This window comes from Oryctolagus cuniculus, chromosome 18 (assembly GCF_051225735.1).
Source record: "Oryctolagus cuniculus isolate XC-2025 breed Fujian yellow rabbit chromosome 18, ASM5122573v1, whole genome shotgun sequence".
NCBI lineage: Eukaryota > Metazoa > Chordata > Mammalia > Lagomorpha > Leporidae > Oryctolagus > Oryctolagus cuniculus.
In genome coordinates, this window is record NC_142884.1 from 76060349 (window position 1) to 76085595 (window position 25247).

Sequence of the window (25247 nt, forward strand, 5' to 3'; positions counted from 1 at the left end):
AAGCACCTGGCTCCTGGCTTTGGATCTGCGCAGCTCGCCAGCCATAGTGGCCATCTGGGGGGGGGGTGGCCCAACGGAAGGAAGACCTTTCTCTCTGTCTCTCTCTCTCACTGTCCACTCTGCCTGTCAAAAGAAAGAAAGAAAGAAAAGAAAATGTAGTGCTGAGACAGAAAGTCAGAAAGTGCGTCCTTGGTGATGACTGACTGCACCGGAGAGGTGGGTGGGACTGAGAGATCCTGCGTCCACCGCCTCACTCCCCAGATGCCCACAATAGCCAGGACTGGGCCAGGCCGAACCCAGGAGCTGGCAGCCCACTCTGGTCTCCCACGTGGGTGGCAGGCAGCATCTCAGGCACGGGAGCCACCGTGAGCAGCAGCAGCCGGAAGCCGGGGTGGCGCTCGGAGCGGCGCTGCTCCAGCGTCCACCGCACACGCTTTGTGTGCCGGCCGGAGGCAGAGCGCGGCTGCCGCTCTCGGGGACGCCGCTGGCTTCTGCTTGGCTGCCACACGCGGCGTTGCAGGCAGTTCCTTTCCCGCTCCCGGGACGCGGGCTCTGTGGTGCGCTGTGCACATGCACGTACAAGCAAGCCCCTCAGCTGGACTGCCCCCATAAGACGGTGACGGTCTTTGGGCCGGCGTTTGGCCTCGCGGTGAAGCCACCGAGTCCCCTGGGTTTGAGTCCAGCTCCGCTGGCCGCTCCAGCTTCCTGCTATGAGCAGGCTGGGCGGCAGCGGCCATGGCTCACGCTGTGGGTGACTTGGGTGGAGTTTCCTGCTCTGAGCCGGCCCAGCCCTGGCTGCTGGAAGCACCTGGGGTGTGAACCCGCAGGGGAGCGCGCTCGGTCCTGGCTGGCTCGCGCTCTGCCTCGCAAATGAGCTCGCTGATGTGCACGATGCAGCGGAATCTCCCACACGCGTGCAAGGGTCTGACAGCCGCTTCTAAAGTCCCATCACCCCAGAAGGGAACCCCGTGCCTGTGCAACAGCAGGCGCCCCTCCCGGCAGCCCCCGGCACCCCCATGCCGCCCTCTGCCTGGGATCTGCCTGCTCTGGGAGGTACAGCACGGGGCTCCCAGGGCCCGGCTTCCTCTGAGCACCTGCCGGCGCTGTGTGCCCTCCTGTCTCGCTGAGCCCCGTGCACAGTCCACACAGCAGGGCTCGCAGCTTCTGCTCCGCGGGGGGGGTGGGGTTCCGGGGCTGCCTCTGCTGAAGCCGGGTGACACTGCCTGCGAGGGGTTGAGGGCACGCGGCTGATACAGGGCCGTGTGTGCACCACACAACGCCACGTGTGCCTGCACGGAAACTGCTCAGCCGGCGCCCACACGCGCGACACTGGGGAGGGGAACCTGGGCTGGATTTCCTGCTCCGGCCTTGGCTGCTTCCAGAGTGTCTGTGCTGTGCGCTGCTTTTGCGTGGAGAAGGGAGACAGACCCTCTCACAGGTGCACCCGCCCCTCCCCAGGCCGTGCTCATCGTGGTCACTGTGGGCTTCATCCAGGTGTGTATTCCCAGGGGTCCCGGGCTCGGGGGCTTCGGGGAGCGCCCGCCCGGAACCGAGTGTCTGCTGTGCTCCCGCCAGGAGTACCGGTCGGAGAAGTCCCTGGAGGAGCTGAGCAAGCTGGTCCCTCCCGAGTGCAACTGGTAAGGCGGAGCCCCGGCTCCCGTGTCCTCCAGACTTGGGCCAGGGTCTGGCTGGAGGGGTGTCCTGGGCGGTGCATGTACTGGAGGGGTGTCCTGGGCGGTGTGTGCACTGGAGGGGTGTCCTGGGTGGTGTGTGTACTGGAGGGGTGTCCTGGGCGGTGCGTGTACTGGAGGGGTGTCCTGGGCAGTGAGCGCACTGGAGGGGTGTCCTGGGCAGTGTGTGTACTGGAGGGGTGTCCTGGGCGGTGCGTGTACTGGAGGGGTGTCCTGGGTGGTATGTGCACTGGAGGGGTGTCCTGGGCGGTGTGTGCACTGGAGAGGTGTCCTGGGCGGTGCGTGCACTGGAGGGGTGTCCTGGGCGGTGTGTGCACTGGAGAGGTGTCCTGGGCGGTGTGTGCGCTGGAGGGGTGTCCCTGGGCGGTGTGTGCACTGGAGGGGTGTCCTGGGTGGTGTGCGTACTGGAGGGGTGTCCTGGGCGGTGCGCGCACTGGAGGGGTATCCTGGGCGGTGTGCACACAGGAGTCCCGATTCCTCCTGGTCTCTGAGGGGTCGCACGGTGCTGTGAGTCCTCGGGCCACCGCTCACCCTCTCTGGGCCCCCATTCTGTCAGCAGGGTCTACGTCAGGGCATGGGGTCAGGGGGAGCCAGAGCTTCCCGTGGGTCCTCAGAGGGTGTGCTCGGAAGAGGGGCGGAGCCAGGGGTGGCAGGGGCACAGCCCAGATCACCAGCAGGTGCCAAGAGAAAGCCGCCAGCAACGGCTGCCCGCCCCGCCCCGCCCCAGCACCGGCTGAGGTGGTCTCCGGCCAGGCTTCCTTTCCCGAGGACGCGCTGCTTCAGATAAAGCGACGGGCCGACCCCGCGGCCGTGGCCCTCTGAGGGGCGGAGGGCCGCCGACTCCCCGCAGTCTGCCTGAGGCGCCCCCGAGCCCGTGCTGGGCAGGGGCAGGGGCGCAGGGACAGGAAGTGCTGTCCTCACGGAATCTCAGCCTGGAGGGGCTTGTGCATGTGTGTATCTGTGTGTGACTTGGTGTGCATGTGTGTGTCTCTGTGCTTGTGTGTGCATGTGTGTGTCTACATCTGTGTGTGTGTATCTATATCTGTGTGTGCATGTGTGTCTCTGTGTGTTATATATCTGTGTATCTCTGTGTTCCACACAGAGGGAGGGGTCTTTGCTCCCGTGTGGCTCCAGCCTTCGCCCCCTCATGTGGCTGCACAGGTGCCCGCGCTTGGCGGCAGCCCGGGACTGGTGCAGGACTGCGCGTGCATGCACAGGTCCTGGTGCTGCTTTCTCCTTGCACACGCTGAGCCTTCGGCTGTCCTGCAGGGTCGGCACGACCGCCGCGCGCAGGCAGACAGGGAGCATGGCCGAGGCGTTCGTAGGCAGGCGGGGACAACCGCATCCCATCTCCAGGGCCGGCGGCTGGGTCCCGTGTGACCTGGGGACGCCTCCACCACAGCCTGTCTTGTCTGCTAGAAGCCCCGCTGGGGAGGGAGCGGCCCCACGCTGAGCTCCCTGCTTGGGTGGGAGGCCACAGCACGATTGACATGGCCTGAGGAGCCCACCTGCGGCTGCAGTACCGCTCCGGGCCTCATGGGGATGCTGTCTGCATCGGTCGTGTCCCCCGGAGCCGCTGCGAAGGGTTTGCAGAACTGGGGCGGGCAGCACGCAGAGCCCGGCCCCGCCGCTCCCTGCCGCCCCCACCCTCTACGGGGTCGTCAGATTCTCGGCGGGAACCGGGGAGGTTGGATCCCTGGACCAGTGGGGAAGCTTCGGCTACCTGCAGACTGGAGGTGGCTTTGGAATGCGGCAGGTGCATGAAATCCAAAACTTAAAGCCACACAAAACTCAGAACGAACAAACCTGACCCCAGCCGGCGGCCAGTGCCGCGACACGGGGGGGCTCCTACCTGACATTTCGGCAGGAGCTGAACGCGGAGTGTGTTTGTGACAGGAGCGCTAAGAAAGGGCTAAGATAACGCAAGATGGCGCCCAGGGCCCGCTCCCGTCGCCCTGTACCCTGCTGTCCTCAGCTCGGCTGTTTAGTTCTCTGGTGGCTCCCCTCCTGGTCCCCCGATGGCTGCCACAGCCGCAGGCATCCCAGCCAAACCTGCAGAGAGCCTGCAGAAGACAGTGTGCGTGTGCACGGGCAGCGTGAGGAGACCTTTGTCACACGCCCCCATCTCATAGGCTCGTGCTTAGGCCCATCACAGGAAGAGGGCGGGACCATGCTGGTGGTCTTCTCTGGACACAACCACTGCCTGCAGCCCGCGGCTGTGGGTTCAAGGGGGACGCCCGACCGAGGCTGTGTTCCATGGAGGAGGAAGGGAGTGGGAGTGTCCACGCCAGCACTACAGAGACCCTGAGGCTGGAAGGGGCGGCGTGTGGCGTGGGGCAGTGGCAGGAGGCCGGCCCCGCCCTGCAGCGGAGCCTTGGGGTTTGGCTCCAAAGTCACAGAAATCCACCAGGGTTTGCAGTGGCTGAGGCTTGATGTGCTCTGGGTCCTGGCCGCCCGGGCAAGGTGAATCCAAGGAGCCGGCAGGGTCGCAGAAGTCAGCGGGCATGGACAGGCTGACACTGAGCCCGTGCCGCTGGGCAGGGTTGAAGGCAGAGGGGTCACCTTCAGAAAGGGTGTCCTGGCCTTCCTGGGCGTTCCAGGCCTGGCAGGCTCTGTCCCCCGGCTTCCGCGGTGGCTCTGCACCCCAGGGCCGCTCACTGCCAACTCCCTTAGGGCCGTCAGAGCCACTGACCGAGGCCTGCAGAAACTTCCAGAAGGCGTACGGCCCAGCCTTGTGTGCCCAGGCCGGGGACGCAGCCTAGCCCTGCTTGTCAGATGAGGCCCAGGTCGCACGCTTACCCCCAAAGTCTTGTAGAATGTGTGAGTTTACAAGTAACCCCCCCGTGACGGCACAGGGGCTTGTCGGTGATTGCGAGGAAGCAGCGTGTTTCATCTGCCCGAGTTTATCGCAGTGCGTAAAGTGGATGTCCGCAGGGCTGCTTTTGCCTTCCATGCCTTCCGGTGCAGCCTGAGAGAGGGGAGGCTCCAGCACCTGCTGGCACGAGACCTGGTTCCTGGGGACATCGTGTCTCTCTCCGTCGGAGACCGGATCCCTGCGGACATCCGACTCACAGAGGTGAGCAGCCGGGCGGGGCGGGGGCAGGACGTGCACGTGGTGCTGGGCTCACTGCAGGTATGCGTGCGCACACACGCGTGCACACACGCATGCAAGCTTGCACACAGGTACACATGTATGTGCACACACATGCATGCACACGCACACATGTGTACACACAGCAGCCAGGAAGCTGGCCAGAGCGCTGGATTCACGCGTGCGGCCCTCAATCAGCATTTCGCACGTTCGTTCTCACGTTCACCGGAAGCCCAGCAGATCTGATTGTGTGGTTGTGTAGAGTGGGTCACGGCAGCCCCCCCGCCGGAGGTTCCGTGGCCCAGTTAGCCAGGTCCAGCGGGGCCATGCGTGACAGCGATCTGCTCCGTGCGCCCTTCCAAGAACGCGGCAGTGTTGCTCGGATGCTTAGCGCCGGCCGGCTGAGCCCGGTTCTCCTGCCGGATCGGTACAGAGGTGAGCCAGGCCCGCAGGTCTCTGCTGTGGTGCTCAGGTGATGGCGCGACAGGTGGAGGCGCAGAGAGACCTGGGTGTGAGGCAGAGGCGGGGGCCCGAGGGCCGGCGGCGTGCAAACCTGACATCCAAGCCCCAGTCCCGGCTGGCACGTGTCTGCCCGGCCCCCGCCTCCCAGTGTGGGGCGCGTGGACGCAGCTGTGGAGAGCCGGCTCTGGAGGACGGCTGGGCAGCCGGCCTGAGGGTCCCCAGGCCTCTGGGAGCTGGGCTCCGCCTGGTCGGGGAGGGGTGGTTCTGCAGGCCCAGGCTGCGCTCCAGGTGCCGGGCGGGTGGCTGGAGGGATGCAGGCTATGGAGGAACAGGCGGCAGTGCCCGGGCCGAGCCTCAGCCTGGGTTTGAGCCCTGGGTCCATCGCTCACTCTGTGGCCTGGAGTGGGCCACTTATCCCCTGAGTGCCGCAGTTGTCATCTGTAAAGTGGAGGTGACAGTGCCCACGGGGAGCTGGTAAGATTAAACGGCTGCTTGTGTGCCGAGTGCTCAGAGCAGCTCCCGGCCTGGCGGGGACGGTGAGTGCCCAGTGTCACGGCCGTGGCGTGTGCAGGGCTCTGAGGATCCCCGGCTGGGTGTCCTGGCCCTGCGTCTCCGAGGGCGCGGCTGGGGCAGGGGCTCGCCTGGCGGGAGAGCAGCAGTGGCTCCGGGTGGCTCCCTTGCAGCCTGCACAGGCTTCCCGCGCCCTCAGCCTCGGTGACGCTGGTGGTGCCCCGGGTGCTGGTTGCACGCGTGTGTGGCTTCCCTCCTGTGTTCTGCAAATGCCGCTGAGTGGCTGCACCTTTGTTTGCGCCCGGGAACCCTGGTCCCGGTGAGGCTCTGGGACCAGGAGCTCCCTGTGTCCCTTCTAAAACCTCTCAGGTCCAGGAAGCAGCAGATCCGCAGGAACTCTTAAAATCATCGCCCGATGTTCCTCGTGGGGAGGTGGGCAAGCCAGGAAACATTGTTTTATCTTTCCCGGGTTCAAACAAGAACAGAAGTTCTCAGCCAGACGCCAGCCTGGCACTGCCGTCCTGGGATACCACTCCCTACCGTTCCCGAAGTCAAAGGGGAACTGAACTGGGGCTGTCCGGGCTGCAGGGATGCTTTGTCTTGGAGCTGGGTGGTGCCGGGTGTACACCCTGCCCAGGAGCACAGGAGGTGGCCTTGGGCCGTCTTCAGCCGGCCGCCTCCTTGGCACCCCGAGAGCGTGGGTTCTGTGTCCCCCTCCTGGCCCCCCTGGCCCCTCCTCATCCTTATGTCAGGAGCCCCACTTGCCCTCTTTGCTGTTCCTCGGCCCAGGAGCACCTGTGTGGAGCCTCCGTCTCCAGCCCTTACAACCCCAGCAGGGGGCGCCGTCACTTCTCCCACGCAGCCCCTGGGGTCCCAGGGCAGTGGTGGAGGGGCCTGAACCGCGCCACCTGGCTCCGCCCTCAGCGCGGGGTTTCCCACGGCTGCCCCTTTGAGGGGCTGGACGACAAACAGTTCCAGAGGTCAAGGCCAAACCCCAGCTGAGACAGAGCCCTGCTCCCCCCAGGGACTCCAGGGAGAGCCCCTTCCTGGAAGCCGCCAAGTGCACGGCTCACGGGCCAGCTTGCTGCGGCTGCCTCCGGCTGACACCTCTCTGAGCTCCTCCTCACCCGATGAGGACCCTCGGGATTCCCCTGGGCCCCAGGAGCGTGCAGGTCACCTCCCGTCTCCCCACCCTTGTTCGCACAGAGACCTGCCAGCGAGTTCTGAGGACCAGGACACGGGCGTCCCGGGGTTGGGGGCAGGCAGGGTGTTTCCAGGTGTGTGGACAGACAGGCACAGAGCCCAGCCCCACGTGCAGCCCTGCGGGGCCCTCCCCGCTTCTCCGCCTGCCAGCTGCCCCCTGGCCACTCGCCTGTCCCCACTCTCCCTGCTCGCTCATTCAAACACGAGCTTTTAGGCTTTAGACTCACCCAGGGCTCCAGCTGCCCCACCCCGGCCCCTCCGTGGTTAACGCCCTGCCCTCCTGCATCCGTTAGGATGCCTGGACCGGGGGTGCGTGGACCAGCAGGGATCACGCACGCGGGTCAGACAGCCATGGTTTTCCCTGCTCCAGGACTCCCCGGGATGGGAGCAGTCTCCCTCGGCACCTCCCACTGGGACAGCCTCTGACCCCCTCATCTCGATGACCTAGATGGTGTTGGGGTGCCCTGGCTGGGGACTTTGTAGAATGTCCCCCAAGCCCCCTCCTGTGGTCTCCCCCAGTGGCTTCTCTTGGCCCCTCCTTGTCCCCAGAGGGAGCCACGTGGGCCTCGGGGGCGGCCTGGAATGCAGGTTTGCAGGGGACGCGGCCCCTCCCCACCCCCACCCCCAGGGGGACTGCCCGGGAGGACGGGTGAGCTGGCAGCTGAGCACGTGTTGGAAGCTTGTGACTGAGTTTAGAAAGCTTCGTGCTCTAGAGCACCCCCAGGCCCAGTGGGAGAAACGCTGGCCCTCTCCAGATGGGCCTGGACCCCGTGTCCTCCGTGGTTCTCGGCACGGTCCTGGCCACAGGCGGCTCTGGCGCCGGCGTGTTCCCCAGGCCAGGTCTCTGCTCGGCCGCCAAGCTGTGGCACTTTTTTATAAGAAAGTTCCGTGCCTCCGTCTCCCTCTTTGCACGGTGAAGAAAATGCTGGCAGCTCCCACGGGGTGGGGAGCGAGGACCACGGAATGAGCCGGGGGTGAGCCCAGCCCGGGCCTGATGCTCCCGGCGCCCCCTTCTCCTCCTGCCTGGTGGCGGCTCTGGTGCCGCACGGCCCCACATGGCCGCTCGGTGACCACACCCCGGAGGCCCAGGCGGGGCCAGCCGGCATCCCCGAGCCGGTCCACGGTGGTGAAGGGGAAGGCGTGGGTGCCGAGAGGCAGACTCCAGAGCGGCCCTGGCTGTAGTGGGGTGAATTGGGTGTAGACTGATGAGGATGCGGGAGGAAGGTGTGCGAGTCCGTGCTTCTCGAGAAGGCCCACACATCGGAAGGTGTGTTTTTTAAAAAAAGATTTGTTTATTTATTTATTTGAAAGGCAGGGTGACAGAGGGAGACAGGGAGACAGGCAGGGATATATAGAGACACCCTCCATCTCCTGGCTCACTCCCCAGATGGCCACAATGGCTCCATCCGGGTCTCCCTCGTGGGTAGCAGGGGCCATCTCCTCGGCCTTCCCGGGAGCACTAGCAGGGAGCTGGATGGGAAGTGGTGCAGCCGGGACTCGAACCGGCCCTGCGATCTGGGTCCAGTGTGGAAAGCAGCCGCTTAGCCAGCTGCACCACGGCGCTGGCCCCAGAAACCACAGTCCTGACACTCATTCCATGATGGCAACGCGGTCCTTGTTTGGTGCCCACGAAAGCTGCCGAAGCCCAAGTTCTGTGGCTGAGAGCCCACGCCCGCGGTCTTCCCCCTCGCTGAGCTAGGTCACCGACCTCCTGGTGGACGAGTCCAGCTTCACTGGCGAAGCCGAGCCCTGCAGTAAGACGGACGGCCCCTTGGTGGGCGGGGGCGACCTTAGCTCCCTCAGGAACATTGTCTTCATGGGGACCCTGGTGCAGCACGGGAAGGGCCAGGTGAGCGGGGAGGGGGCTCCCGGGGTCCAGGCTGCCACCGCCTGCGGGCTCCCAGCCTCAGACCTCACGCCTGTCTGTGCCGAGCAGGGCGTGGTGATCGGCACGGGCGAGAAGTCTCAGTTCGGAGAAGTGTTCAAGATGATGCAGGCTGAGGAGGTGAGAGCCCGGGTTTGAGACTCCTAGGCCGCGGTCCCAGCCCCACCGGCCCACCCCCGTGTTTGCACGCGTGTGCGCCGTAAGCCCAGGTTGTTACTGTCAGCGTTTCTCAGCGTTTCCTCGAGGTACAGCCCGGGACAGCAGCACACGTGCACCTCGGGTGCGGCAGTCGGCACTCGGCCTGCTGGTGGCCCCTCGCACTGAGCCGGGGGCGGGGGGGCACGGCTGGGCTCTTGTCTCTCAGACCCCCCCTTCCCTTGCAGACGCCCAAGACCCCGCTTCAGAAAAGCATGGACAGGCTGGGCAAGCAGCTCACCCTCTTCTCGTTCGCCATCATTGGTGAGTGCCTGGCTTCCTGCCGGGCTGTGCGGACGGCGGGGAGCCCTGTGCTGGGGCTGCTGCTCGGCCTCATGAGGAGCCGGCTTGGGACCAGGAGACTCCGACAGCCACCGGGGGGCTCTGAGTGAACCCAGCTGCAGTGAGCGGCAGGCAGCCCCCACCCTGCGGAGGCTTCCCACGGGACCACATGCGCCTTGCTCCCCCCATATCCCATATGGGATGGCGGCATTGCAGGTGGCGGCTTTGCCCACTGGGCCACCACGCCGGCCCCAGCACAGAAGACCTCGGATTGACCTGGGAGAGCTGGCGTCGGCCTTGCTGCCCTGGCCCGACCTGGCCGCCACTTCCCACAGTTCCCGCCTCCTCTCGTCTCCTTCCTGGATTTATTGCCCAGTGTTTGCTGAAACATGAGGCTGAAGCTCTCTGTCCTACCCGGTCCTGGGACAGCGCGGGAAGCGGGCTCCTCGGAACCCACCCTGCTGGACACAGCTGGTGCACTCAGTCCAACAAGAGGAGCCATGCTCGCTCGCTCTCTCTGTGATGGATTGCTCATGTCTGCCGTGGACACAAGGAGGGCAGTGGCCATGCCTGGCTGTTCGTTCGCTGTGGTTGGGGCAACACTGGCGGTGCAGAGAGCCCTGCCTGCCGCGGCCTCCTCTGTGCCATGTCTGGTCCCCGGCCTGGCTTGTACGGCCGACAAGCCAAGAACACTTCTTACTTTTTTTTAATGGCTTTTTTAAAAACCAAAGAAGGTAGTATTCACGTGAAACTTACCTGAAATTCAGGTACCAGCGTGGGTGAGCCACGTGTCCCTGTGACACGGGCCTGCCGGTAGCCATGTCGGCTACGGCTGCCTTTGAGCTCCAAGGCTGAGCGGCACCAGGGAGCATGGGCCCCAGGGCTGGCACTGGACATCCACCGCGTGGGCTGGCACACAGTGGGCTGCTCACCTCTGCCGCGGGCCGCTGGGGTTGCTGGAAGGAGGCGGCGCTGTCCTAACTCTGAAACGAGAGCCTGCAGCCCAGGGTGAGAGCAGGGAGCGCCAGGCCCGTCCGCAGGCCACTTCCCTTTTACAGCCGGGGCCCTCAGGACGCCCGCGGTGTGAGCCCTGCGGCCTCAGGCTGACCAGGAGCATGGCCGAGGCAAGGCCCAGCCGCACCCCGAAGTTCCCGTGGCGACATTTCAGCACCTGCTCTGCAGGGCGCATCCCAGCCCGATCCGTCCTGGGGAGGCGCAGAGCGCTGGCCCCACTCAGCCTGGCCCCTCACAGGCGCCAGTGTGGACGGACAGGTCGTGGACTTAGGCGGACCTGTGAGCGGGCCCAGTGTCCCGCAGGGGTGAGGCCGTGGCGGGTATGGGCCCACTGCCCCGCCCCCAGTTCTCCTGGGGCCCCTCCTCTAACCTGTGTTGTCTGCATTTACGAGGTTTTCAGCCAAGATTTCATTTGACGGCTGAGTTCTGCGTTGATCACAGTATGCCAGAAAGTGAACTAACGATCAGATATTGTGGCGCCCCCTGGCTGCATACGCCTACACACGCACCCACACCCACAGGTGCCCCGCATGGCTGAGTTGCTCTTTTCTGTGTTTGTTTTTAAAGATTTATTTATCTGAGTTACAGAGAGAGGGAGAGACAGAGAGGTCTTCTATCTGTTGGTTCACTCCCCAGGTGGCTGCAGTAGCCAGGACTGGGCCAAGTCGAAGCCAGAAATCTAAGTCCATACGGGTCTCCCACATGGGCACAGGGCCCAGGCACTTGGGCATCTTCCGCTGCTTTCCCAAGCACATTAGCAGGGAGCTGGATCAGAAGTGGAGCAGGTGGGACTGGACCCAGTGCCCACGTGGGATGCTGGTGTGGCCGCTGGCGGCTTTACCCCCTGTGCCACGGCAGTGGCCCCAGAGCAGATGTGCAGCCTCAGCCCCCTGCCCTCACTCTCGCTGCTTCCGACAGCATCGGCAGCCCTGGTTAAGGACTGGGAGTTACAGTTAGGACTGTGGCACTTTAAACCACGGGACAGCCCCAGGAGGGCTGCATGGTCGTGATGCCCATTTCACAGGTGAGAACACAGAGGCCACCGGGTGGCCCCGGCACGTGTCCACAGTGCTGGGTCATCTCGTGATGACCCAACACCCAGCACATCTAGGACCACCGTTGCCTTGAGGGTCCATGTGCAACAGCTCCTGGGTGCCTGGTGTTTGGTAGACATTTGGTAAATGATTGGTGACGGAGAAAATGCAACACTTAGGAGCACACCAGGCTAAAAGGATTTGAGTGGCAGCTGTCATTGGCCTCATCAGATATCGCAGGGGGGTCCTGGTTCCACGGCAGATGGCTACAGTTTGGGAATAATACATAAACCCCAGCTGTGAACTGAACTTGGGGCCAGCGCTGTGGCGTAGTGGGCTAAGCCTCTGCCTGCAGGCTCAGAATCCCCACGGGTGCTGGTTCGTGTCCCAGCTGCTCCCTGCTGTGGCCTGGGAAAGCAGAGGAAGATGGCCTAAGTGCTTGGGCCCCTGAACCTGTGTGGGAGACCCAGAGGAAGCTCCTGGCTTTGGATCAGCCAAGCTCTGGCCATTGCAGCCATTTGGGGAGTGACCCAGCGGATGGAAGACCTTTCTGTCTCTCCCTCTCTCTGTCACTCTGCCTCTCATATAAATGAAATCTTTAAAATATGTGTAAAGAAATAAGCTGAATTTGGACAAGCTTTAACCTTGCCTGGAAAGCAAGGCCAGGGTTTTTCTTACGGCTGTAGAAGCGTCTTTCCTAAGAAGGAAGGAGCAGTGGGGGGCGCCCGAGGTCGGCCATAGGCCGGTCATCCTTTCCTGCAGGGGCGTCGCCTGTCGGGGCCACGACACTGCCAGGGCCCGGCTGAGCCTCGCGTCTCCCCCAGGTCTCATCGTGCTCGTGGGCTGGTTGCAGGGGAAGCAGCTGCTCAGCGTGTTCACCATCGGGGTCAGGTAAGGGTGCGTGGCCGGGCCTCGCCCGTCACCGTCACCTCCTGCAGGGGGCGGGCGGGGGGATGGCAGAAGGCACCCGGACCACCCCCCCACAGCCGGGGGTCTGAGCGGTCAGTTACTGAATGAACAAAGGCCAGCGGCTGGGAGTCCCCTCTGCCCTGTTGGCCTGCGGGTTTGGCTCTTTCTGGCTTAGAGCCTGGACCCCCGGCGCACCTGTCCCTGCCGCCTGCTAGCTAAGTGCCACTTGCGTTAGGCCCAGCTGCACACCCTGCCGCCCGGGTCGTCACCTGATTGTCACTGCCGAGAGCTGCTCTCCAAACCAGGTCCCATCTGCACGAGCCAGCGCCTGGGACAGGGCTGTGTCTTGGGGGGCAGAGGGGTACAGTGCAACCCCGAAGCTGCCGTGGGAGGTGGGGGCTGGAGGATGGGCAGAGTTGAGGTCCGGGAGGTGTGAACCGGTTCTCTGTGCCGAGAGAGATGCAGGTAGAATTCAGGGCTGGCATCTGTGGGAAGTGGGGGGCAGGGCACTGGGACGAGGGTGGGACGGGAGACCCCAGTTCAGCCGGCCTGGCTCGTGGGGGCAGGCTGGCCTCCCCGTCACAGATCAGGGAGCAGAGGTGTGGGCTGACATGGCCCCCAGGCCACAGAAGGAGGGCGCTGAGGGACAGGCCCCAGGCTGCTGCAGCCGTGGGCCACGAGCGCATCTGCTGGCCGTGCACCTGTGGACTGAGCGCCCTTGACCGTCCACGTACGTCATCCCAGCACTGGCCGGCTGGCACCGGTCGCTGCTCTCGTGGGGTTCTCAGGCCAGTGAGGAAAACCCGAGAGTGCCCGCTGATGGAAGTCACTGTGCTGGGCAGGCTGACGGGCAGGAGGGGCTGTGCCCCGCAGGGGCGGCCGGGGGGCGGGTTCTCTGAGCAGTAGGAGGCGGGGTGAAGGGAGACAGCAAAGGCATCCCAGGCGTGGGGGTGGGGACAGGAAGGTGTGGGGTGGGGACAGGAAGGTGTGGGGTGGGGACAGGAAGGCGCCGGGGTGGGACCGGAAGGCATGGGGGTGGTGCAGGAAAGGCTGGGGTGGGGACAGGAAGGCGTGGGGGTGGGGACTGGAAGGTGTGGGGTGGGGACAGGAAGGTGTGGGGTGGGGACTGGAAGGTGTGGGGTGGGGACAGGAAAGGCTGGGGTGGGGACTGGAAGGCGTGGGGGTGGGGACTGGAAGATGTGGGGTGGTGCAGGAAAGGCTGGGGTGGGGACAGGAAGGTGTGGGGTGGGGACAGGAAGGCATGGGGGTGGGGACAGGAAAGGCTGGGGTGGGGACTGGAAGGCGTGGGGGTGGGGACTGGAAGATGTGGGGTGGGGACTGGAAGATGTGGGGTGGGGACAGGAAGGTGTGGGGTGGGGACTGGAAGGTGTGGGGTGGGGACAGGAAGGTGTGGGGTGGGGACAGGAAGGTGTGGGGTGGGGACAGGAAGGCGCCGGGGTGGGACTGGAAGGCGTGGGGGTGGGGACTGGAAGATGTGGGGTGGGGACAGGAAGGTGTGGGGTGGGGACAGGAAGGCGTGGGGGTGGGGACAGGAAGGCGTGGGGGTGGGGACAGGAAAGGCTGGGGTGGGGACTGGAAGGCGTGGGGGTGGGGACTGGAAGATGTGGGGACAGGAAGGCGTGAGGGTGGGGACAGGAAGGTGTGGGGTGGGGACAGGAAGGCGTGGGGGTGGGGACATGAAAGGCTGGGGTGGGGACAGGAAGGCGTGGGGTGGGGACAGGAAGGCGTGGGGGTGGGGACTGGAAGATGTGGGGTGGTGCAGGAAAGGCTGGGGTGGGGACAGGAAAGGCGTGGGGGTGGGGGCAGGAAGGTGTGGAGTGGGGACAGGAAGGCGTGGGTGTGGGGAGCAACCCGGACTATACTGTTACTGGAATTAAGACTTATTCTATGCATCTGCTCTCCCACAATATGGCGCTGGGAGAGAAGAAAACAGCTTCTACACAGCTGCCTCCAGTTCAGCCAATAAGCTGTAGGACTTGCTCCTGATTGGAGGAGAGCAGCGTACTCGGCGTGTGGGCAGCTGAGTTGGGATTGGTAGAGGAGGACTATAAAGGAGGAGAGAGATGGCATGCACCAGGAACATCTAAGGGGAACACCTGTGCAGCCCCCGAGAGAGCCGGCCGGTGGTGTGCCGCTCCCCTGCGGAAGTGGGGAATGTGGCAGGGGGAACCGCCCTTCCACGGAGGTGGAAGGGACGGCAGCCAACCCGGGAAGAACCAGCAGCAAACCCGGGAAGGGCCGAGCAGACGAAAGAACAGTGCAGGGTCCTGTGTCGTTCCTCCACGAAGACGGGGAGCGACAATGGGGATGGGGACAGGAAAGGCTGGGGTGGGGACATGAAAGGCTGGGGTGGGGACAGGAAGGTGTGGGGGTGGGGACAGGAATATGTAGGGGTGGGGACAGGAAGGCGTGGGGTGGGTACAGGAAAGGCTGGGGTGGGGACAGGAAGGTGTGGGGTGGGGACTGGAAGATGTGGGGTGGTACGGGAAAGGCTGGGGTGGGGACAGGAAGGCGTGGGGGCCACGCCTGGGGTCAGGGAGCAGGAGACTCCTCCTGGGGTAGGCGGTTGGAGTCGGTTGGGTTGGGCCGTTCATTCTTTCTCTCTGCCCTGGCCGTGTCATTGGCACCCTCATCTCAGCATGGTGAGCCTTCCCCGAAGTCTTCAGGCTGTCCTGCCTTTTTTATTTGTTTTTTTGATTGATTGATTTGAAAGGTAGAGTCACAGAGAAAGAATTTTCCATCCAATGGTTCACTCCCCAAATGGCTACAATGGTCAGAGCTGGGCCAGGCCAAAGCCAAGAGCCTGGAACTCCACGCAGGTCTCTCAAGTGGGTGCAGGGGCCCAAGCTCTTGGGCCATTTTCCACTGCTATCCCTGATGCATTAGCACAGAGCTGGATCGGGAGTGGTGCAGCCGGGATTCGAACTGGCACCCAAATGGGATGCCAGCATTGTCAGAGGTAGCTTAACTCACTGCACTGCAGCACCAGCCCAGGGCTGTCCCACTTCTAAGACGGGCAGTGCGGGCTGGCCATTGCATCGAGGCAGAAGCAGGAGAGATGGGAGCCCTGGAAGGAAGAAGCTGGCGGACAGGCGTGGGCATTGCAGCAGGAGAGGTCAGCAGCGGCAGAGTGACCTGCACGAGGAGACCACCAGCGAGCCAGCTCTCAGCCGTGAGGGTCCCCGGGGGGAGGGCGTTAAACACACATGGCCAGCCCCTGCCTCAGGGACTCGGGGGGTGGGGTGGGTGGGCTGAGTGTGTTTCTAAGATGCTCCCAGGGCCGCTGATGGGAGCAGTGCCAGGAGCAAGCACAGCCTGAGCCCTGAGGCTGCCACAGCACAAGGTGGGCAGGAACAGAACCAGGGAGGACCCAAGGCAGGCGGACGGCCCGCTCAGGTGGGGAGAGACCCGAGAGAGGTGGACAGCTTGCTTGGGTGGGGAGGGACCTGAGACAGACCTGAGACAGACAGATGGCTCGCTCGGGTTGGGGGTGGGGGTGGAGACCCGAGACAGGTGGACGGTTTGCTCAGTTGGGGGGAGACCTGAGACAGGCGGACGGCTCACTTGGGTGGGGAGGGGCCTGAGACAGGCGGATGGCTTGCTCAGGTGGGAGGGGGGAAGAAATAGGCAGATGGCTCGCTTGGATGGGGAAGGACCTGAGACAGGTGGAAGGTTTGCTCAGGTTGGGAGGGAGCTGAGCCAGGCAGATGGCTTACTTGAGTGGGGGGGTGGGGGTGGCGGTAGGACCCAAGGCAGGTGTGGCAGTGCGGAGTGAACCTAGAACCTCGGGGAGGCACCCAGAGAAAGCCGAGCTCTCGGAAGCCAGAATGTGGAAAACCTCCCTGAAGTAGCGCCTGTGTTCCGCCTTGCAGCACGTGACAAGTTCCACAGGCAAGAGAGGGTTGACTGTGTGCAGAATAAAGAGTGAGACCTCTCTGCCTCCCGCCCTCCCCCATGCTAGCTGTCTCCTGTCCTGACTTTCCTTTTCATCCACTCTCCCCACTTGACCCGTGTGGCACACTTGCCCTTGAAAGAAAATATGTGCTCCGTTGAGTTGTTCCAGTTTTTGTCAGGTTAAAGTCACCCCGAAATCATGGAATCAGAAGGTGGGAATGGCAGAATGGCCAGGAAGGAGATTTTATAAAATAACTAAAATGAGGAGACTTTTCTTTTTGAAGATCTGTTTATTTGAAAGGTAGAGTTGCAAAGAGAGGGAGAGACAAAGAGGTCTTCCGTCCGCTGTTTGCTTCCCAAATGACTGCAATGGCTGAAGCCAGGAGCCAGGAGCTTCTTCCGGGTCTCCCACGAGGGTGCAGGGGCGCAAAGACTTGGCCGTCTTCCACTGCTTTCCCAGGCGCATTAGCAAGGAGCAGATCAGAAGTGGAGCAGCCGGGATTTGAACCAGGGCCCATACGGGATGCCAGTGCCGCAGGCGGCAGCTTAACACACTCTGCCACAGTGCCGGCCCCGAGAGGATTGTTCTTTTAGAAACTTTGTCCTAATTCCCTGTGACGCTGACGATGATCCGAGGGACGTTTCCTGGTCACTGGGGATCAGTTTTTACTGCTGTGAGCATAAGGAGGTGCCTGCCGGGAGGGGGCGCGTGCCCGCCTCACACCCTGAGTGTTTGCCAAGCGCATCTGGCCAGCCTGTGCCGTGAAGCCGCGCAGAGGGCCTGAAGCCGGGCACAGCCCCTTGGCCAAACTCTGTAATCTCGGCTTCTGGAGCTTGTCTCTGCGTGTCCGTGGTCCCGGAGCCAAGGCTCAGCATCTGGGCACAGGGTTTCTTCCGATTCCGAGACGCGCGATCCTCTTGACTCCTCTGGGATCAGGCTGTGCTCGTGAGCGACGTGGCAGGCAAGCACGGCACTGCGGGCTACGTGGCCGTGGTTGTTGGTTGTGTTCTTTCTCAGAGCTGTGCTAAGCGGTGGCGGCTTCCCTGGCCTGCACCCCTGTCTGGGTTCATCCCGGGGGGACAGTTACTGCATACCTACAGTGCCTGGCTGGGTGTCTGAGTGCCCAGGGGCCCCACGGGGAGCTGTGGCCAGGAAGCAGTTGTCTGAGCTGTGCCTCTACTAAAATAATCGGAGTTCGCGTGTGAGAGGTGCTGGGTTTCTGGTTCCTCTGGGTCTCCAAGGAGTGGAGCTCTCCTCTGTGCTGTGGGCGGGGCCTGGGCACAGCCCCGCCCCAGAGCCTTGTGCCGGGCAGGCTTGGTTCTCTGGGACACATCTCATGGGGCTGCCAGGGTCCCCGTCCACAGCTGGGAGTGGCCCCAGGAGCGGGGGCGGCGTGAGGCCCCTCCTCCCGGGACTTTCCTGATTGTTCTTGGACAGCGGAAGTGCCCGGTCACTTCCAGCCTCCCAAACAGGTGATCTGTAGAGTTCTGCGCAGTGAAAACACTGGAGGTTTGGCACCCCCAGACCTGGGTGTGGCCACCGGTCAGAGGCTCGCTGGGGAGCGGGGTCCAGCGACCTCCCCCCGACCTGCCCACACCTCTCTTCCGGTCCCTGTGGCACCGGCCAAGGTTTAGGTTCCTTTGGTTTGAGAGAGAATTCGCACGGCTCCGACTTGAAGCCCGCACGACCGTCGGCTTCGACGCCTTTTCTCCCTCCCTCAAGGAGAAGCCCCACCCTCTCCCGCGGCAACCCCGTCTCCGTGGCTGAGGTCGGGGTCCCACACCGGCGCTCCGGCCCCTGCTTTGTCTCACTCGGCATCGCGTCTCCAAGGCTCCTCCGTGCCGTGGCGGGTGTCCACGCTTCTGTCCTTTCCACGGCCACGTGACGCGCTGCTGGCTGCGTGGCCGCATGTGGCTCAGCCGTGCGCGCACTGATGGACGTTTGGGTGCCAGGGGTTTCTTTCCAGAATGTTGAAAGGCGATGTTGAGGCACAGAGATGAGCAGAGTGCAGCCCAGTGATCGCCCACATGGTGGACAGTGGTGCTACCAGCCCCACAGGTCAGCTCACGGCCACTCTGTGACGTCATGGGGTCACGGCCACTCTGTGTCATCACAGGGACCACGGCCACTCTTGTGACATCACAGGGGTCAGCTCGCACCCCCACCCCCGATCACTGCAGAGCGGACCCTGGGCCCCGCCACACCACGTCAGCCACGGCGAGGTCTCAGCCGGAGCTGAGAGGCAGGAGGCCCCTGCTCGCCCCACCTCGTGGGATTCCTTCACCCCAGTTCCCAGCCTCGAGAGAATCTCCCTGGCTCGGCCTGGGTCACGTGTTCTCCAGGCCTGGTCACGTGTGTGTGCGGGGAGGGGCGTCCCGAGGTACAGGAGGAGCTGGAGGGCTGTCGCCCAGGACAGAGTGACCACGGGCAGCTGCGCCGGTTCCCTCCCTCCCTCATTTGCGTCTGCGTCTGCTTCTCACGGGAGCGTCTGAGCCGGGGACCCCCTCCCGCTGACGTCCCTCTTTCTGGAAGTTGCTTTCGTGGGGCACAGGCCTTGTCTAACAAATGGGAACAATGGAGAGTCCACTTCCAGCAGCAAAACACGGGCGCTGGTTCCCACTGGGATGTGAATGCCTGGGGGAGGGTCTGCGGGGGGGGGGCAGGTGCACCCCTGGTGGGTGCTCACCAGGGAGGCAGGTGCACCGCAGGTGGGTGCTGATGGGGGGGGCAGGTGCACCCCAGGTGGGTGCTGACGGGGAGGCAGGTGCACCACAGGCGGGTGCTGACGGGGAGACAGGTGCACCCCAGGTGGGTGCTCACCAGGGAGGCAGGTGCACCGCAGGTAGGTGCTCACCAGGGGGGCCGGTGTGCCGCAGGCGGGTGCTCACCGGGCAGGCAGGTGTGCCACAGGTGGGCTGTGCCGCCTGGGAGGGGGATTCTGGGGGTGCAGCAACGTGCTTCACCCCATCATCCCCGAGTCCATGGTCACAAGGCCTCTCTGACCTCCCCCAGCCTGGCCGTGGCAGCCATTCCTGAGGGTCTGCCCATCGTCGTGACGGTCACCCTGGTCCTGGGAGTGCTGCGGATGGCCAAGCAGAGGGTCATCGTGAAGAAGCTGCCCGTCGTGGAGACTTTGGGTAGGGCCCTGCCGAGGGGGCTGGATGGGGGTCCGGGGCCGGCAGTGGGGGTCAGCAGTGACGGCCCCCTCCCCCTCCCCCGCCAGGTTGCTGCAGCGTCATCTGCTCTGACAAGACGGGGACCCTGACAGCCAATGAGATGACCGTGACCCAGCTGGTCACCTCCGACGGGCTCCACGCCAAGGCCAGTAGCAAGCGTGTTTGTGAGGGTCAGCCCGGGGGCACCTGCAGAGCCTCTGCTTGCTGGGTGATGAGGAATTAGCTGGGTGGTTGCCCCCCCCCCGTTACCTGCACAGGGCACAGGGTCCCGCTGGCTTCTGCCCCCCCCCCCGTTATCTGCACAGGGTCCCCTGGCTTCTGCCCCCCCTTTTACCTGCACAGGGCACAGGGTCCCGCTGGCTTCTGCCCCCCACCTCCCCCCCGTTACCTGCACAGGGCACAGGGTCCCGCTGGCTTCTGGCCCCCCCCCCCCGTTATCTGCACAGGGCACAGGGTCCTGCTGGCTTCTGCCCCCCCCCTTTTACCTGCACAGAGCACAGGGTCCCGCTGGCTTCTGCCCCCACCCCACCCCCGTTACCTGCTGGAGCTGAGCGCATGGCACAGTTGGAGTGCTCACAGCGCCCCCTCTGCTCCTGGGGTGACTTGACCGTGACCTCCCTCTGCATCCATGAGTCCTGAGTGTGGTTTTCTGTCCTGGTTGGGTTTTTTCCCCACAAAACTTTGCAGAGTGAGGGGCCAACAAGCGATGGCCGCAGGCCGGTGCTTATTTGTGGAAACTGCATCTTGTGGGCGCCCTGTGTGGACACATAGCCCGGGGCTGCTTCACTCTGCTGCTGCGGGGTTGAGTGTCACCGCCCGCAGGGGCTGCACCTGTCTGCCTGCCTTCTGGCTCTGTGAGCAAACGCTGGCCCCACCCTGCTCTGGGACTCGGCGCTCTCCTAGGCCAGGTCCCTGTGCTGCCCACGGCCGCCTGTGCTACCTGCGGTGTCCAGCTGAGTGACCTTGTTGCCGCTCACCAGCGGCCCCTGCTGGCCAGTGAGGAACCCTCTCTGGGCGACGCCTCTGATCCTCAGAGGGTGTCCCCGGGCCGCATCCCCAGGCCGGAGGTTGTGGGCCCCACGGGAAACACGGTGCTGGCTGCTGGTGACCCCGCTTCCCCCGTGTGCTCTGCAGGTCAGCGGTGTTGGGTACAGTGGCAAAGGGACCGTCTGTCTAGTACCGACCAATGAAGTACTCAAGGAATTTTCCAACATCTCCGTGGGAAGACTGGTGGAGGTAAGCGTGCAGTGCACCATGGGAGGAGATGGGGCTTCCGCCAGGGTCGCAGGGAGACTCAGTCAGTCCCCCTGGACCACCCCCAGAGTTAGGGTGTCAGCGCTGGCTCATGGCCCCTAAACAGGTGGGAGGGTGGGGGTAGGAGGGGAGCCAGGGCCCTCTGTCCTCGTCACCACCTGCTGGGGGTGCTGCCGAGTCACCTGCTCAGGAGCTGGGGGACCGTGATGGACACTTTTTGTGTGAGCTCCGCCCCCTCCACCCCATCCTGGCAGCTCACCAGGGCCCTCCCCGCTGGGCCCCGCCTCTCAGGGCCACTGCACCCTGCCCAGTGCTGTAGGTGGAGACGTGGGGGCTGGGAGAAGGGGTGTGAGTACCCGCAGCCAGGGTAGGAGGAAGCCGGGAGCCCCTGTTCTCTCACTGCCACTGCTTTTCATTTTCTGAATGTTGATGGTTAGTTGAGATGCACTCCATCCCCAGACCGCCCTTTTTGAAGTCTGCGGTTGGGAGGGGAGGTTAGCACAGTCGTCACACAGTGCAGTCAGCACTACTCTCCGACTCTGGGGGGCTCCGTCCCAGGTGGAGACCCCGCGACCCCCGCCCACACCCAGAACCCCGGCGCAGCTGCCTGCAGCCCAAGTGGGAAGTAACTCCCCGCTTCCCGCGGGCACCACGGCTGTCCCCGGTCCCTGGGCCCAGCTCGACAAGCAGGCCCAGCCTGCAGATCTGACCTTCCCCGCGCCCGGAGGGCTGCCAGCTCCCCGCGCTAACTGCACGCACTTGGAACTTCCCTCCTGCAGGCCGGCTGTGTCGCCAACAACGCCATCATCAGGGAAAACTGTGTCCTCGGGCAGCCCACGGAGGGCGCCTTGCTGGCCCTGGCCGTGAAGGTAGGGGAGCCGGGGCCTGTGCGGGGCGTGGGGAGTAGGCCGGAAGCTCCCAGCTGAGCCCGGAGGAGGGCACCCTGGGTGCTGTTCTCTGCAGGGCTCTGCCCCCTGGACCTGGGTTCCAGAGAATCCCTGGCAGGTGTGGGGGAGACAGACGAGGGCACCTGTCCTCACCTGTCCCGAGGGCCTAGCTCCTTTGGCACATCGGACGCCTTCCAGCTCTGTGGCCCTGCACCCAGGGCTGGCACCAGCAGGTGGGCGCCCCGTGGTGGGCCAGCTACGCTTACAGGAAGAAGGGGTGGGCAGACGCCAGGGCGGGGAAACGCAGGGGAGAAGGGGAGAGAGGAGGCGGGGAGGCACCTTAGGAAGCTCGGTGCCTGTCCACACTGCACCTGTTTCCGTGGCCGGCCTGACACAGACCCTCCTTCGGCCAGGCCTGTGGGCTCCAGAACGCTGGGCTGGGTCGGGGGGCGGCTCAGCTCCCCCTGCCCGGCTCCGCCCCACCCGTCATCCCCGCTGCCCGGTGACTTGTCTCTGGCACAGCTCCCACCCCTGCCCATTCTCAAGGTCGACCGAAGCCTGGCTCGGGTGCTCGTGCTGAGTTACCTGAGCGCTGGCTAGCCCAGGGCCCGCCTCCCGCTGTGCTGTGAGCCCTGTGTCCTCTGCCCGGCCACCTCCAGCTCCCTTCACGTTCACTTCACTGTCCCCTGCCCCTGTTTGAATCAAGCCCTTGATTGAGGCCTGGATGCCACACAGCTGCACGCAGCTGGCGTTCACCTCTGGGCAGTCCTGGGGACCCTCAGGCGGAGCCATCGCCGCCAGCCAGGCCACACACAGGTTGTCACCCTGCCTGGAACCCCTGTGTGTGTGTGTGTGTGTGTGTGTGTGTGTGTGTGTGTGTGTGTGTGTGTGTGTATGTGTAACACGTGAGCGTGAGCCAGGCTCGTGTGCACTGCGCTGTCTGGCTACCTGTGGGCACCACGTGGAACAGCAGGTCTCAGGCACGGTGTGTCACTGTGACCTCAGCCCATTGGACACAGCCCCTGCCCGTCAGCCCACCCCCCGCCCCCAGACCCCAGCGTCTACCTTGTGCGTCACCTCTGCTTGCTCTGCCACTCTGCCGTCCTGGGGCCCTCACCAGACCCCGCCTCCTTCAGCCCCGCCTCCCAGAAGCAGGTGCCGGGTGGGTGGGCGGGGACAGTGGGGTCGCCCCCTCCCAAGTCCCCACAGGGCACACAGGGCGGGTGCCCCAGTGCGAGGACACAGGAGCAGTCCTTAGGGCGGCTTCCTTTGCCTCTGCTGCCTGGACCTGGGGCAGTGTGAGTGGAGCCGGCAGCCCCTGTGTGAGCGCCCCAGGCAAGCCCACTCAGCGCCCTCCCACGCCCGTGGGGCACTGCTGGCCCTGCCTCAGTCGGCACGCGGCCTGAGAGCACACTCGGAGCCCCGAGCCCTGTGTGCTGTGTGCGTCCCGGGTGTCCGTCCTGAGGGTGCTGGGCTGTACCTGTTGGGATCAGATCGGTGATGGCCGCCGTGACCGACGGGCACTGCAGTGTCTGCTTCTCGCCCATCCTCCATGGCAGAGCCAGGGCTCAGCCTGTCCCACCTCTGCCCCCCATGCTGCTGCTCCAGGGTGGCTGAGCCAGCATGCCACACACGGGGGCTTTGGGGTGACAGCACTCAATGAACCAAGGTGCTGTGGCCAGAGTCACCGTCCAGGCGTGGGCGGGGCCAAGCTCCTGTACACTCCTGGTTCTCAGGGGTGTGGCCCCAATACCCACCTCCTGCTGCAGGGCCAGGCTCAGTCTCCATGTGATGTCTCCCCCTTCCGATGCCTAGGCATTATGTTAGGGCCCCTGGCGACCCCATCGTGACCCCAGGGTGACCCCATGACCTCTGTGAAGACCAGGGCTGGGGTTGGGACTTCAGCATGCAAATGTCTACGTGGGGGCACAGCTCAGCTCCCGGCACCCCTGCAGGGCTCTGCTGGACGTGTTGTCCTACCCGCCCCCGGGAACCTCTCGTGGCAAGGTGCATGCTGTGTGCGTGCTGTGTGCATAGCACAGGTACATGTGTGTGTGTGCGTGTGCATTCCAGATACATTCTGTGTGTGTGTGCATGCTGTGTGCATAGCACAGGTACATGTGTGTGTGTGCGTGTGCATTCCACAGATACATTCTGTGTGTATGTGCGTGCTGTGTGCATAGCACAGGTATAGTTTCTGTGTGAGTGTGTGTGTGTGTATAGACTTGTTCTTGACATGCAAAGTTCTCAAAGTTCATGGAAAATTCATAGTATGAAAAAACTGCACAGATTTCAAACCATTTTTGCACTAAACAAATGCATCTCTTAAATTTTTATTTTTAAAGAATTTATTTGGAAGGCAGAGAGACAGAGATCTCCCATCCACTCGTTTACTTCCCGAATGCCTGCAGCAGCCCAGCCCAGGCCAGGTTGAGGCCGTGAGCCGGGAACTCAATCCAGGGCCCCAAATACTTGAGCCGTCACCTGCCGCCTCTTAGGGCGTGTGTTCGCAGGAAGCTGCATCGGAGGTGGAGCTGGGACTTGAACCAGGTGCTCTTGTGGGGTACAAGCATCAGCTGCTGTGCCCAGCACCTGCACCCAGCACCCTCACCCGACACCTGCACCCAGCCTCCTCACTGAGTCTTCCCTGGGCACCCTTGTCTGTATAGGAATGGTTTCTCGCTCCCTGGAGGCCGTGGACTGGGTTCGGGCCGGCGACAGTCATGGAAATGGAAGGTCTGAGCCGCTGGGCAGGTGGCCCAGGAGCTGAGAAGGAGCAGAGGCCGGGCCTGGCCAGGTGCCCGGGCTGTGGCCAGCGGGAGCCCCTCGCTGCCCCAGGGTTTCTGTAGACACCTGCCGTCTCCCCCTGCAGACAGCGCACCGCTGTGTGTCACCACGCGACTGTCAGGTTGCAGCCATGGCAGAGACCGTCACTCCGCCCCTTGCTCTTTCTGGGCGGGGCATTGAAAAACGGACGGCCTTCTGCTCCAGTGAGCCGAGTGCTTGGGTGACACCCAAGTGGGGCGCCACTGGAGACGGTGTCCGCCGTGGGAGATGTGCGTGGCCACAGACGGAGAGTGGCTTCCAGTGGCTCACGAGCGCCCGTTTCCTGACCCAGATGGACCTGGGCGACAGCAGAGACGCGTACGTGAGGAAGCAGGAGATCCCGTTCAGCTCCGAGCAGAAGTGGATGGCGGTGAGGTGCAGCGCCAAGAGCGGGGTGAGCCTGCCCCACCCCCAGGGCACGGGACCCCCCACCCCAAAACCACAGATGGCGGCCATGAGGTCTTTGACCCAGCTGGACCTGTTCTGGGCGGTTCTCAAGTTGGGATCCCTGGAACCAGACCCACAGAGTCAGAAAAGGGTGCGACCCGGCCACCTGGGTTCCTGGTGCCTGCGCTGTGGGCCCAGGTGTGGCCGGTCTGTGGCCGAGCATTCGGCTGGGTGGCTCGTGTCCCCACCATCGACCTGCCCCAGCCCGAGCTGACCTGGGGGCGCTTCCTGTGCCGCCCATGCTAAGTTCCGTCCTTGTCCTATTGGCTCAGTTACCAGTCGCATTGGGGCAGGCTCCTCCCTGCCGACAGGCGCCCGCAAGTGCTGTGAACCCTGAGCCCATGTGTGCCCCCTCACACGGGCACAGACACGCGTGTGCGTGTGGGCAGTGACTGCCGGCTGCTGTGTCCTCTCCCTGCCCTGGCCGGCTGTGGTCTCGCATCATCGGGAGCGGCCGTCGGCAGC

The 25247-nt window shown here is 64.1% G+C and overlaps 1 protein-coding gene across 1 annotated transcript in view; it reads left to right on the top strand.

Annotated features, from left to right (window-relative positions):
• Nucleotides 1-25247, top strand: part of ATP2C2 (ATPase secretory pathway Ca2+ transporting 2) — a 52977-nt gene that overhangs the window by 20883 nt on the left and 6847 nt on the right. The window contains exons 5-16 of the mRNA XM_089319093.1: nt 1459-1494; nt 1576-1637; nt 4659-4767; nt 8657-8806; nt 8894-8962; nt 9226-9301; nt 12192-12258; nt 19205-19329; nt 19416-19513; nt 20503-20604; nt 21402-21491; nt 24628-24729. Coding sequence (XP_089175219.1) covers nt 1459-1494; nt 1576-1637; nt 4659-4767; nt 8657-8806; nt 8894-8962; nt 9226-9301; nt 12192-12258; nt 19205-19329; nt 19416-19513; nt 20503-20604; nt 21402-21491; nt 24628-24729 — 1086 coding nt within the window. The remainder of the gene's footprint in view (nt 1-1458; nt 1495-1575; nt 1638-4658; nt 4768-8656; nt 8807-8893; nt 8963-9225; nt 9302-12191; nt 12259-19204; nt 19330-19415; nt 19514-20502; nt 20605-21401; nt 21492-24627; nt 24730-25247) is intronic.